The sequence below is a fragment of the Thamnophis sirtalis genome, unplaced genomic scaffold (assembly GCF_051295495.1).
Source record: "Thamnophis sirtalis isolate CommonGarterSnake01/CBP01778 unplaced genomic scaffold, rThaSir2_p1.2 scaffold_1, whole genome shotgun sequence".
Taxonomy (NCBI): domain Eukaryota; kingdom Metazoa; phylum Chordata; class Lepidosauria; order Squamata; family Natricidae; genus Thamnophis; species Thamnophis sirtalis.
The window spans coordinates 135,913,289-135,927,202 of record NW_028261381.1 but is presented as its reverse complement, the minus strand read 5'-3'; the positions used below and the strand labels follow the sequence as shown (position 1 = coordinate 135,927,202).

At 35.9% G+C, this 13,914-nt stretch overlaps 1 protein-coding gene across 2 annotated transcripts in view; it reads left to right on the top strand.

Annotated features, from left to right (window-relative positions):
• CCDC88C (coiled-coil and HOOK domain protein 88C) overlaps positions 1-13,914 on the top strand; it is a 98,497-nt gene that overhangs the window by 42,116 nt on the left and 42,467 nt on the right. For both annotated transcript variants that reach the window (XM_087725546.1, XM_087725541.1), the window contains exons 4-7: positions 1,914-1,983; positions 9,146-9,204; positions 10,643-10,726; positions 12,299-12,439. In XM_087725546.1, coding sequence (XP_087581672.1) covers positions 1,914-1,983; positions 9,146-9,204; positions 10,643-10,726; positions 12,299-12,439 — 354 coding nt within the window. The remainder of the gene's footprint in view (positions 1-1,913; positions 1,984-9,145; positions 9,205-10,642; positions 10,727-12,298; positions 12,440-13,914) is intronic.

The window sequence follows — 13,914 nt, the reverse complement described above, 5'->3', positions numbered from 1 at the left end:
AATCCTTGCTGAACAAGATGTGAATTTTAATTATTGATGTTAAATTACCATTAGAATCTGTGAGCAGGAAGAATGTTCTTCTTTTCAAGAATTATCCATAAATATCAAAATGTTTGCCATTTAGCTCAAGTAACAGTAAAATCATTGGTAGTGCCAATGTCATTAGTGAGCCAAATGCTGAAATTAGCCAAACATTGACTTTGCAGGAAGAATAGTAGAGCATTATTCTGCAAGTTTAATAAAGAGGCTCATTTATTCTGTGGGCTTTCCACAATTCCCGTAATAGTTTAAAAGAAAATTGGACAGTCACTTAAATGCCCTCTGAGTTACGTGTTCTAGCTGTTCGTTTGCTAACTCTGCCCTGTGGCCATTTAAACATTCTATCGCCCCCACCACTAACCCAATTTACATAAAGCTGAGGCTGACTTTGAAGAAAGTCTGCTAAACAAATGTTATTTCTTTAACTCTCTGACCCCGATTGACCCTGATAAGTCATATCTAAATTGGAAGGAGGAAGATGGGGCACTTTGCTTGTGTCACTGTCTCTTTCTCATCCATTTAAATTGTTCACGCCTACTATAATGACTTCTTAATTAGGATTTTTTAAAAAAAAAGATTCATAGCAAACTAAATAACAGGAAGAGGAGTAAATCAGAATAACAAAGGGGGGGAGACATGAGTTTATATTGTGAATAAAATAACTCAAAGTTTGAAAAAAATGGTTTCAATTTATTTTCTTTCACTCTCAAAACAATACAAAAAGCATGAGAATTCGACAAACAACATACCCTTTGCTGCAGGTCAGGTGTAAATTCATCCTTCCAGTGTCATATAATAGTTTTGATCATTCCTTACATCCTTGATATCCTGATAAATTACATATATTGGGGATATAACTAAGAGGAATATAGACACCTTGCCCTGTGTGCCAACCTTCCCTCCAAATAAACTACTACAAATAGTCTTAATACAAATTGAAAAGTGTCTTTCAAGAACTTTAAAAAGTTCAGTGGTACTTTTACCAAAAATAATGAGTTTTTCTACCAATATGAGAAGACAAACACACAGAAATTGCAAGATAGTAAATCCCTCTAGAAACAAAAAAATCCTAGCTCTGCCTGTATGTTTGCCGTACTGGCTCAGTGGCTAAGATGCTGAGCTTGTTGATCAGAAGATTGGCAGTTCAGCGGTTTGAATCCTTACCGCCACATAACAGACTGAGCTCCCATTACTTGTCCCAGCTTCTGCCAATCTAGCAGTTCGAAAGCACATAAAAAATGCAAGTAGAAAAATAGGGACCACTTTGGTGGGAAGGTAATGGTGCTCGGTGCACCTTTGGTGTTTAGTCATGCTGGCCATATCACCACGGAGATGTCTTCAGACAGCGCTGGCTCTTCGGCTTTGAAACAGAGCACCGCCCCTAGAGCCGGAAATGGCTAGCACCCATGTGCAGGGGAATCTTTACTTTTAACCATTCCCGTTTATATCATAGTCTCCTGTGATTCTCACCCCTTCAGAAAATTGCCTACCCCTGTCATAAAGAAAGAATCTTTTCCCTGAATGAAGCAATTGGTTACATGAACCAAAGAAAGGAAGTGGCTGTTTCAAAAAGAACTGTGCATGGTCCATGAACAACATGATTATTATAAAGCTTCTTCATGAAATGGAAAGCAATGCATAATCTTTCTTGAGGGTTTTCCAAAGGGTAAGAATAGAAGTTGAATGCATTTCATTTCAGCATACAAATGCTTATATACCAGATACAATTCCACAAATTAATAATATGCAGACATACTATAAGTGATTTTCATATGCAGTCTAATACATGATTCAATTCAGCACATTTGGTCATTTAGACAAGTGACATTAAATGACAATTTCTTTCAAGTTTCTACTTCTTTCCATTTTTTTAGGAAGTCCTCCAGCAACTGATCATAATGAATTTGCCAAATGTCTTAACAATTGGCAAAGATCCTCTCTCTGGTGAGTACCTTGATAACATCATGACCCCTTTTACTTTAAGCTAAATGTTTTACTATATACTGTATGAGCACATAAATACTTTATATGAATGTTGTCAGGGTTCCAAGTAACATACCTACAGCAAAGAAAACTCGGAGGCAGGTAGATTCCTCAAAGAATAGTTTTATTGGATATGTCATATTAGCACGAGCTGGTGAAAACCGACTCTAAATCCATGGTTTTCATCTAAATTAAAAGTAGAAATTTTTCAGTTTCTCAAAATAATCAGTTACACAGTCCAATCAGGATAAAGTCCAATTGCTAGGTGACTTCCCTTCCTTCCAAGCACCTGCTGGAATGTCCTTGGTTCCCAAGAGAAAGTATTTTGTTTTGGCTACAAACCTCAGCTATCTCTACTCCCTCCTCCCTATCCTTTAGCTGCAGCTGTGGCAGCATTGAAGCCTCAAAGTGGCCTCAGTCAGGTCAGCTTCAGGGTTGACAAATGTCTTACTTAACATTAATTTGGCAATGATGAACAGGGTATGCAGAATAACAGCACAAATTCAACATGGTGTATGTGCATGTTTCTGTCAAACAATAGAGACCTATGCCCTAAAAGTCATTTGGGGGGAATGCATTTTCCTTGTATGTCAGCATTGTTTTATTACAGTCCTCCTAAAAAAGACCAAGGGACTGTAGAGTTGTGATTTTAGCTGCAGTTCTTCTTCCTTGCTGTTTGCTGCTAGCTTAAGCAGCAGAGAGAATGTCTATGTCTAAAGACAGGTTACCATGGCAATTTTTTGCCCTTCTGTATTTTTTCTGTAGGATTTTGCAGTGTCAGATATATTTTTCAGGGCTTGAAAAACAGGAAACTCTTTTCTCAAAATTATGTTTTAGATACCAGCGTATAATCTAAGTTGTCAGTAATAGGCATATTACACTGATAAGTAATTTTTCTAGGCTAAAGAGAGAAACCACTACAGGTAGTCCTGAACCATTTATTTAACCATTGTTTGATGTTACGATGGCACTGAAAAAAAGTGACTTATGATCAGTTCTTGCATTTACAAACATGGCTACGTTCTTGCAGCCACATGATCAAAATTCAAGTGCTTGGCAGAAAGCATCTACTTACAATGACTACAGTGTCCTGAGATCATGTGATCACCATTTGCAACCTTCCCGGAGGGTTTCTGACAAGCAGAGTCAGTGGGAGAAGCCAGATTGTTTAATGACTGTGTGATTGGCTTAATGACCACAGCAAAAAAAATGTAAAATTAGACATGACTGCCTCACTTAATGACCCATCACTTAGCAACAGAAATTCTTACCTGGGAGGGGGGGGGAGAGAGCCCTATATGGGATGTTTTCTAATTCAGTTTAGCATAAAGAACTTTTCTGCATCCTCAGGTAAATTTTTACTGTTTCTAATCATGGGTTATGGGGTACTGAGCAGTATTTTTGGCCAATATTTAATGATGGGAAGGTGATTCACCTATAAGGCTCACAAGGTTTTATCCATCAAGGTATAAATAATTACAACTAGACATTCTACTCTTGCTTTCTCACAGGGAGAAAGATATAAATTTTAATCTGGATGCATGGCTCACCTGACAACATACTCATACAAAAATAATGACAACCCTTATAATGCCAATACTTAGCTAACTTTCTGAGCTTCAGAGCTAAGCAGAATTGAACCTGGTTACTACTTAGATATGCTAACAAATTGCTAGGGTTATAGGCTGACTTCAAAAAGCAAGGTCTTTCTTTTTCTGTACAATTGCCAAGAAAACTACATAGAGAGGTAACCCTGAACTTAGCAGAAGTCAAGTTTTACGCAGAAGATTTTATTACATAATTGGCCTTTCTAACTCGTGAACCAAAATAATAATCTATTATGAAGGTGAAATTAAGACTTCTTTTTAAAGCCCAATAAAATACTGAACATAACTTGTGGACTCAATTCTGTTTTGTAATTCCCATGTCGTACAAGAACTTCTATTAATAGATGTGAGATAGTGGGAAATACATAGGAACATGTACATACACACAAAGAAACCCACACAGAGTTACTTCTACAAGGTAAATTTGAGTCAGTAATCTGTTCTTATTTCTTATTATACAGTGCCCTTAGCTTAACAAACTAGTACAAATATAAGCATACATGTACATACACATAAATATACAAAGCTTTTTTTAACCGTGTGTGTGTGTGTGTGTGTGTGTGTGTGTGTGTATGTATGTATGTATGTATGTATGTATGTATGTATATGTATTAGTGGCATAGCCATTAGTGGCTAAGATGCTGAGCTTGTTGATCAGAAAGGTTGGCAGTTCAGTGGTTCGAATCCCTAGCGCAGTGAGCTCCTGTTACTTGCCCCAGCTTCTGCCAACCTAGCAATTCAAAAGCATGTAAAAATGTAAGTAGAAAAATAGGGACCACCTTGGTGGGAAGGTAACACCATTTAGTCATGCCAGCCACATGACCACAGAATTGTCATCAGACAGTGCTGGCTCTTCGGCTTTGAAACGGATATGAGCATGGTCCCCTAGAGTCGGGAATGACTAGCAGTATATGTGAGGGGAACCTTTACCTTATATATTATAATCGCTCTTCTTTAGTGCAGCCAACTCTTTTAGCAATTCTAATTCTTGATAACACACTGCAGTCCATAAAGCCCAGAACACCAGCAATCTCTCCCATGGCTTAATTCATTTTGCATAGAGCTGGATTTTCACCACTAGGAAGACTTTTTATAAGTTCCCTATAATTGTCCTGAAAACCTTTTAGGTTTCATTTTGCATAGAGCTCAGTGGTGGGATACGACTGGTACGCCCCGGTACGGTCGTACTGGTGCCTGCTAGTAGCACCAGGTACCGTTCCGGTACAGTGCTCCGGAGGGCCCACCCACCCGCCCATCCTCCTTACTAGTATTTGAGTTGTTCGGGGCTTCTGCGCACGGAGATACTCCATTCACGGATCATCGTGGGCTGTAAGAACACATGCGGGTGTGTGCATGCGTGCTGCACGCGTTCATGTGGTGGACGGCAAGCCCCGTTGCACCGTACCGGTTGCAACAGGATCCGGAAACCACCACTGATAGAGCTGATATGTACACAAATGTCTTTCACCTTGAGACTAATTTCAACACTTGTCTCAATCAAGGCAACTCCCTCTGTCATAAAGATATACTTGGTTATGTGGACCAGATCACTGGAGCATGCTCAAATCTATAATATCAATTGCTCAAGTGGTTTGTAAAAAAAAACAAGAGCAGAGTCTTTTTTTAAAAAAAATGGTCAAAATCTAGTATTTTTATACTCAAAAGATTTCACCCCGAAAAAAAGTTTGTTTTATTAGAATGAAATATTGTAAATGTTTCAACATGTCAGCTCTATGCAAAATGAAACATGCACTCCTATATTTATTTTAAACTGACTTGTTTCTTTTGTGTTTTGTGTTTCTCATCTTCCATGGAGGTTTTGAAAGGGGTTCTTTGACTCATAGAATTAGCTTCATCTTTGATAAAACTTGGCATATAGAGACAGCTAGGTAAAGTTTTTGAAACAGCCTTGCAGAAGATGTAGCGGCTTTAATGATTTGAACAAGACACTTTGTCTATATTCCTACACATTGTAAAGCACCTTTTCAAATGCTTTGTGCGGTAGTAATAGAGTACATAGAGCCTTCCTAAAGTGGTATGTCAGCCAGTTTTTCTTTATTGCTTTGTAGCAGAGGTGGTATTCAGCAGGTTCTGACCAGTTCTGGAAAATTGGTAGTGGAAATTTGGAGTAATTCAGAGAACTGGTAAATACCACTCCCAACTGGCCTCACCCCCTATCTATTTGCTGCCTCCTGAGTCCTAGCTGATCGGGAGGAAATGGGGATTTTGTAGTAACATTCCCCTCAAATGGGGAGGGAATGGAGATTTTACTTTATCCTTCCCCTGCCACACCCACCAAGCCATGGCCACAGAACCAGTACTAATAAATTTTGAATCCCACCACTGCTTTGTAACCTACATTTCTCTTGACCCATTGGTAGTAATTTGTTTGGCTAAAGAAGTGTCATAAAATGTTTTCAGCTCAAAAATTATGGTCTCTGTGCTAAGATAACGGATTATTTTGAACTATTGCTGAGAAGTGATACAGAGAAAAGACTGCAACAAAACTGGCTCGTCCTAGAGCAGGATAGATCAGGATACTTCAGTTGATAGCACTGATGATATCAGCAAAAGGAGTAGTGATCTGATTGATACGGAAGGCAAAGCATTTGAACATTTATTGATAAAGTATTTACATTCATTTTGGCAACACTAATTGAATGGTGTTTCTAATAATGTCATCTATCAGACCACCCTCAATTGATAGATCTTCCTTAAATCATTCAAATTTACCACTCTTTGTTGTAGATTAGCATGTTGAAGAATAAGGGAATTAATCAAGTAAATATTGGATTTTTTATTCCTTTTTTATTCAGGTTTAAGCCTATTCAATCCATAATTTCTATGAAAATACATTTTGCCCAGCAATCTGAGTTCATAAAATGTCTTCACTTTAAATCAGTGTTTCCAACCATTCTTTTCTTGTTTATTCTCCTAATCTTATTTCTTTGTCATTTTATCTTTGAGTTGTGCTGTAATCTCTTTGCTGCCTCCCACAAAATCTTACCATCTGTTTCTACCCTATTTCTCACATTGTGAGAGTGGGGGGCTTCTCTGGTCTTGTACTATAGAAAAGCTTCTAGACTAGATTTTATTCCCTAAAGATCTAAAGACCTTAGCCCATTGTGGGGAGCAGATGGTTGTACTACAAATCCTTCCATTTTAATTATCTAGTTAGCTAGTGTGAAAGCAGCTGCCTTGGAATTTTTGGGAAAGGAAAATGGCACTGAGTTAATTTTTAAAGCAGTGATGGTCTTGTAGGAGACCCCGTTCTTCAAATTTAAAAGATGGAGCATTCTGTGGTCCCTTCAGTTTACAATCCATTGTGACAATCCATTTTTTGCAGGGAAGATAGTTTTTACTTCAATGTGTAAAGTGGACCCTGATTCACATATAGTTAAAAGCCTGGGAGTTTGTGAACCAGAGATGTAAGCAAAGAAGGAAGGACCTAGGAGATGATGCATATAATGCTACTGAATACATTATTAATGGAAAGCATAATCAAAATGTGTGTTTTTCATATAGAATGTAAATGTTGAAGAATTACTTCAACACTATTCAAAGGACATGAGTAATTGCTTGTTTTTTTGAAACTTGTAGCCAGAATCCTCATTTAAATAATTACATAATTAAATAATGACATAATTTGTTGAATTTGTTAACCCAGATGCATAGTTTCTCTTTCACAGTCTTACAAACCTGCTAACTATTACAATCTGTTAACCCAGATGCATAGTTTCTCTTTCACAGTCTTACAAACCTGCTAACTATTACAGTTGTAATGCCAGAATAATGTCTGGAAGGAATTAACTAGTTTTTCCTAAATATATATTTGAAGTTAATACAGAAAAAAAACACGTGAGAGAGAGGGGGGGGAGAGACAGACACACAGATACAGTGAGTAACTATTTTTAGAGGCAATAGATTTTTCCAGAGTGAAATATCAAGCCACAATGAATAATTGGTACCCATTATTTCTATGTCAGGTGAGGGTATTTCATCTTTTCTCCATCATACCCATCTTATTCAGTGTTTAGTAGAGAAAGCTAAAAATAAAAACAGCTACCTTTTCTAAAACAAGTGAAAGGATAAATGTTGAAATAGTGGCTAGTTTCAAGGTGTTTTTTTTAAGGCGACCTAGAGGGGAATAGAAGAATTGTCATTACAGGTACACCCAGTCCCAGCTTATAAAAGACCTTTATAGGTCTCTTTAAAGGTCTTTTATGCAATGACTTCAGCCTCCTCCCACTATCCCCCAGAAGCATTTAATAGGCACAATGATTTCAGGGAGCATGTGATTGTATTAGCTCGACTGGAACAAGGAGGATGAATTTCAATCATGCAAAACTAGACATGAAAGAATAACATGTTGTTCCCCTAGAGTAGGTCAATTTACAGAGTCCATGGCTTGGCAAAGACACATTTATTTTTAATTCTACATAAACTAAATTTAACAAATATTTAACAAATAACACTTAAATTGATGTTTGTTATGATTAAAAGATGTTCTGTATGGTGTAATTCAATTAGTATGGATCATAACCATTTAAATGGACAACCATTTAAATATGAGCCAGCAGTGTGCAGCAGCTGCCCAAAAAGCCAACACAGTTCTAGGCTACATAAATAGAGGGATAGAATCAAGATCACGTGAAGTGTTAATACCACTTTATAATGCCTTGGAAAGGCCACAGTTGGAATACTGCATTCAGTTTTGGTCACCACAATGTAGAAAAGATGTGGAGACTAGAAAGAGTGCAAAGAAGAGCAACAAAGATGATTAGGGGACTGGAGACTAAAACACATGAAGAACAGTTGCATGAACTGGGGATGTCTAGTTTAATGAAAAGAAGGATTAGGGGAGACATGATAGCAGTGTTCCAATATCTCAGGGGCCGCCACAAAGAAGAGGGAGTCAAACTATCCCAAGACATCTGAGGGTAGAACAAGAAGCAATGGGTGGAAACTAATCAAGGAGAGAAGCAACTTAGAACTGAGGAGAAATTTCCTGACAGTTAGAACAATTAATCAGTGGAACAGCTTGCCTCCAGAAGTTGTGAATGCCCCAACACTGGAAGTCTTTAAGAAGACGTTGGATAATCATTTGTCTGAAACGGTATAGGATTTCCTGTCTAGGCAGGGGGTTGGACTAGAAGACCTCCAAGGTCCCTTCCAACTCTGCTATTGTATTGTATTGTATTATAATGAATTATTTTCAGCCTTTTAATCATACTAAATCAAATTCCATTTATAACATACATTGTTCTAAAACTCAAGTTATATAACTTAAAGCAGTTATGAGATCTACTGTTATAATTTCAAATTATAAGCAGTTTATATTCTCTAGCAGAAAAATAAAAATACGACATAAAACCACTTTGTATGTGATCCAAATTTAAGGATTTGCAGTCTCCTAAACAGCAGTTTGCCACTGATTTTAAATTGTACATGATATACTTTTTAAAAATAAAAACCTTCATAATTTTTATATTAATGGTCAATTTTTTGCTTCTTAGGTAAAAGTATGGATGAAATTAAGAAGCTGCTACTTTTGGTATTGGGTTGTGCTGTACAGGTAAGTTTGGTTTTGATTGCTATTAATTCATTTAAATAAATGGAGTATAAGTATAATTGAGTAATTGTGTCATGAGGTACATTTACGCCTCCAAATTAGTGTATATAACAGCTGCATGGTAACATTGGTAACAAAATACTCACTGTCTGACTCCTTAATGTTGTTGATTCACTAAAATAAATAAAAATTGCTCATTTTTAAAATATAATTTGTAAAAAATAATTTGTCAGTTGAAATAAAATATCAAACCAAAGCAAACCACTTTCTATAACCTCTTCCATCCTAGTAACTTGTTTAAGTAAAAGAAAATGCATAGTGGTACAAAGTACGTAGTATAGAAAAACTTTTTTTTCAAGTTTAAATAATTTGAACTAAATGACATAAGCATTTTAGAGTTAAAAATACTAAAGTTGGTTTTCCCCATCCTATAATTAAATAGAAGGTTACTGATATTAAAATGTAAAATACATCTTGTGCTTACTCAACAAATAATAGAAGGAAATAGGTCAACATCTTAGTGTTTATTTCCAAAAGATACTCATCACAGCAACAGTTTTATGATGTTCAGACCAATGCAACATTCATATCAAAAACCTTTTGGACGTCAAATCAAAGTACCACAGTTGTAATAGAGAATTAAAACTAAAAGTTCATTTTATCTTGTTCATTAATGTTAAAATCACATTGAAGCTCATGGCTGAATAGAATTTTGAAATTATATTTCTATGTCCATTATATTACAGTAGCATGTGTTAATAAAATGCTGGTACAGATCTTATTCACTGGCTTCTTTCGCACAGTTTGCATACATTTCAGCTAGTATACCAAATTTTACATATATTACTATTCAAATATAAACTATTTTAACAATTCTCATATATATGTAAAATTTCAGAAGAAATACCTTATGTTCCAATTTCTGGGTTTATGTTATGAAAGCTGAAAATTATTCTTCAGACATCTGCAGGGTTAATTTGTTGTTATAAGTATTCAGATGCTCTTAGCAACATTTATTTTAACAGATTTAAACATTCATTCAGTTGCGTTGTATTTTGTTTCCAATTATTCAGTCCCGTGTTAAAATGCCAAAAGCCGTAACGATTATGCACAAGAAGAATAGATTATCTGTTATTGGAAAGTTTGTATAATGCGAACACACAATTCTGCTAAAATAACTATGGGAACCAGGATTTAAGGTCAACCTTTTTGTTACATGGTTAGGACTTCAGCGGTTGGAAATAATTTATTAACTACTTAAATCATACTTGACATAAACTTTCTAAATAGTGATGAAATTTCTTACTCCTCCCTAGTTGTTACATTAATATATCATTGAACTTTAAAAAATTCAGAATAGTAAAAGTGTTTTGTATTTGTGATCCTGATAAACTTGTGTAGGATGCATTCATTATTATTATTATTATTATTTTGCTTACAGTGTGAAAGAAAAGAAGAATTCATTGAAAGAATAAAGCAGCTAGATATTGAAACTCAAGCTGCAATTGTTTCACATATCCAAGAGGTGACATTCTAATTACCTTAAAAGTTCTAATGTTTTACAATAAAACTTCCTTTCTGTTGTCCAGATTATGCATTTTCCCTATCCTATTTTCTAAGATAGCCTAGTAATTAATTGTTCTGTTGCTACAATTCAGTTCATATACAACACCATTCTTTTAAAAATGTCAGGAGACTGAATAACAACACCAAGGGTAACATTATATATGATCTTCACACCTGAATGTTGCTTCACCAACATTTAGCTATTCTTCAGGACTGTATAATACAAACAATTTTTTTTCAGTCACTGTATTCTTGCCTGTAATTCTCATTATTGTATTTATATTCAGTTTTTCTCTTGAGAACTCCAGGCAGGGTACATGGGGTGGGGGTATTTCCACTCATTTTATCAACCCCACAGCAACTCAAGCTGGTTTGAGAAAGAAAGTGAGTGGCTCAGAGTCATCCAATCAGCCCATTACTGAAGTGGAGATTTAAACCTCAGTCTCAACATTAACTTCAACACATTAGCCAGTATATTAAATCAATGATTTATGTTGTTTGCATTCAGTATGTTAATTTTTAAAATATTTACCACATCAGGAAAAACTTGCATTGCGTGGATGAAGATATAAGGCCTTACTGCAAAAGTTCATTATTTTTATTTTTTTTAATTGCTCTTTGATTTTTAAATAGCTATTCCAAAACTACAGCTATATTTAATTTCATAATGCAAATTTTATTTATTTTGACCACTGGCTATTCATAGAAAAACAAACCTGGCTTAGAAACACATCCATTTTGACTGTTTTATTAAAATCCTGGATTTCTAATTTTCATAGCATTACATTTTTGTTGAAGAAAATCTAATCAATGGTGTAGAATAAATGCAATGTATTTTCACTAAAATAATGCACATGTGGTAGCAAAGGATTCCATTTATTGCCTACAACTACCAAACACAGGAGCAGATTAATAGGTTTCCAGTTTGCCTGCTAACTTGGATTCCCCAACATTTTGGGTATCAGTGTCCAGCCTCCTCATTGCCTCATCTGAAGTCTCCCCAGTTATTGTTTCCTGCTGTTGAAAGTCAAAGTGTTCAGGTTTAGGAACAATAATTTGATAAATCAAAAGTATTCCTATTGGCATAAACAAGTATTATAACTGTTTATCATAAATTATACTGAAAAGTTATTAGAATTTAATTTAATTAACTGGCATTCTTAAATATAGCTTACTATGTAGAACAACAGTATGTACATTGGAAGTTAAGCAGAACAGTCTGGGCAGGGATAACACCTGCATATAATTTGCAAAAATAGAGTAAGCCAAGAGAAAAGATCATTGCGAAAAAATCTTAATAAGGATTTCTGTCATTAAAAGTTGGTTGCCAAACAGCAGGCAGTGATATGGTACAATTTCTTAGGCAAGCTTCTTATACTAGTGGGTGTGGCTAACAAATCTGTGCAGTTTGGTCTATTGTTTATTTATTATACCAAGGCCAGGATCAGACTTGTTGCCTGAATCATCTATTATTCATACCTAGCAATAAACAAACGTCACATTCATGGCTTTTTACCTTTCTTACTTTCAGGTAACCCATAATCAAGAGAATGTATTTGACTTGCAGTGGTTAGAGCTACCAGCTATGGCTCCAGAAGAACTAGAGTCTCTTTCCAGAAATATGGTTTTTCACCTTAGGAGGCTGATTGATGAGAGAGATGAGTGCACTGAGGTATGTATTAATATACGGGCATACTTTGGACTTTTCTTTTCTCTTAACCCTGTACTCTCATATTGGATTATTTCATTGTTTCTAAAATACGAGCTTTTTATTAAATAAATACATAAAAATTTATAAAATAAATATATAAAAATTGGGTAAAGGTTCCACTCACACATATGTGCTAGCCATTCCCGACTCTAGGGAGCGGTGTTCATCTCTGTTTCAAAGCCGAAGAGCCAATGCTGTCCGAAGACGTCTCTGGGGTCATGTGGCCTGCATGACTAAATGCCAAAGGCACACGGAACGTTGTTACTTTCCCCCAAAGGTGGTCCCTATTTTTCTACTTATATTTTTTACATGCTATTGAACTGCTAGGTTGGCAGAAGCTGAGACATTCGAACCGCCAAACTGCTGATCCTTCTGATCAACAAGCTTAGCATCTTAGCCACTGAGCCATCGTGTCCCTTTATAAAAATTAAGACACCCTTAATCTCTTTTTTTTCCCAAAACTAATATAAAATAGATAGTAGTATTCTTTTGGCCTGCTTACAGTATTAACATTAAGAAGTTAAAATCTGGTAAAATTAAAGATTCCTTTAAGTTAACTTTGACTCTTGGTTGGCACCTGGTTTAGGAGGATTTCTCATTGTTCACTCTCCTGCATTTGAGCCATTCTGTATGTTCCTTAAATTTATCACCTATTCTGTATAATAAAAGGCTTCCCTAGCTTATTTTCACTTGTCATTTTTTATCTGTGCATTGAGACACAAGAACCTTTTCCTTTGATATCAGGTCTTTTAAAAACCTTCCTATTTTCTGCAAGATGGTCTCACATTAGGAATGAAACTAAATGTGACTGTGAGACTAATGTGACTAAAGGAGGCCTGTCTTCCACATATGGGCCAGTCGTGATGATACAAGAAATGGAGATGAGTGGGAAGATTAAGTGTAATAGCAAAATATTGTGAGAAACACACAACAATTATTCTTTCTTATTTTACTTCCCCTCCATCTGTCTTCATCCCCTTGCAGTTTTCTCCTAGTTGGAGTCACTTGGTAGAATCTGAATTTCATGGACAGAAAACTGATTGGGAATAAGCTATGCAAGTTAAGATATAAAATGCAGGCAATTTTTGGGATTTTTGCTCCCTACTATACTCTTTCTTGCAAAAGGTTCACTAGAGCCTCTTGATCTGCTTGAGCAGGAGAATCCTATACAGGGGATCCTATAGGAGCAGGAGATTCTATACCAAGAATCCTGGTACAGAGACTCCTCCTTGAACAGGAGGTTGGACTAGAAGACCTCCAAGGTCCCTTCCAGCTCTCTTCTGATTGAAAGATACTTAATAAGGAAATGATGAGTTTACATTGGTATATCAGAAAATAACTTTTTAAATGTTTTTAAAGACAGTGCCCCATGCTATTGTCAGTATATCCTTGGATTATTTCCACACTGTTTTTGTTAAAAACATGGCTCAGATATA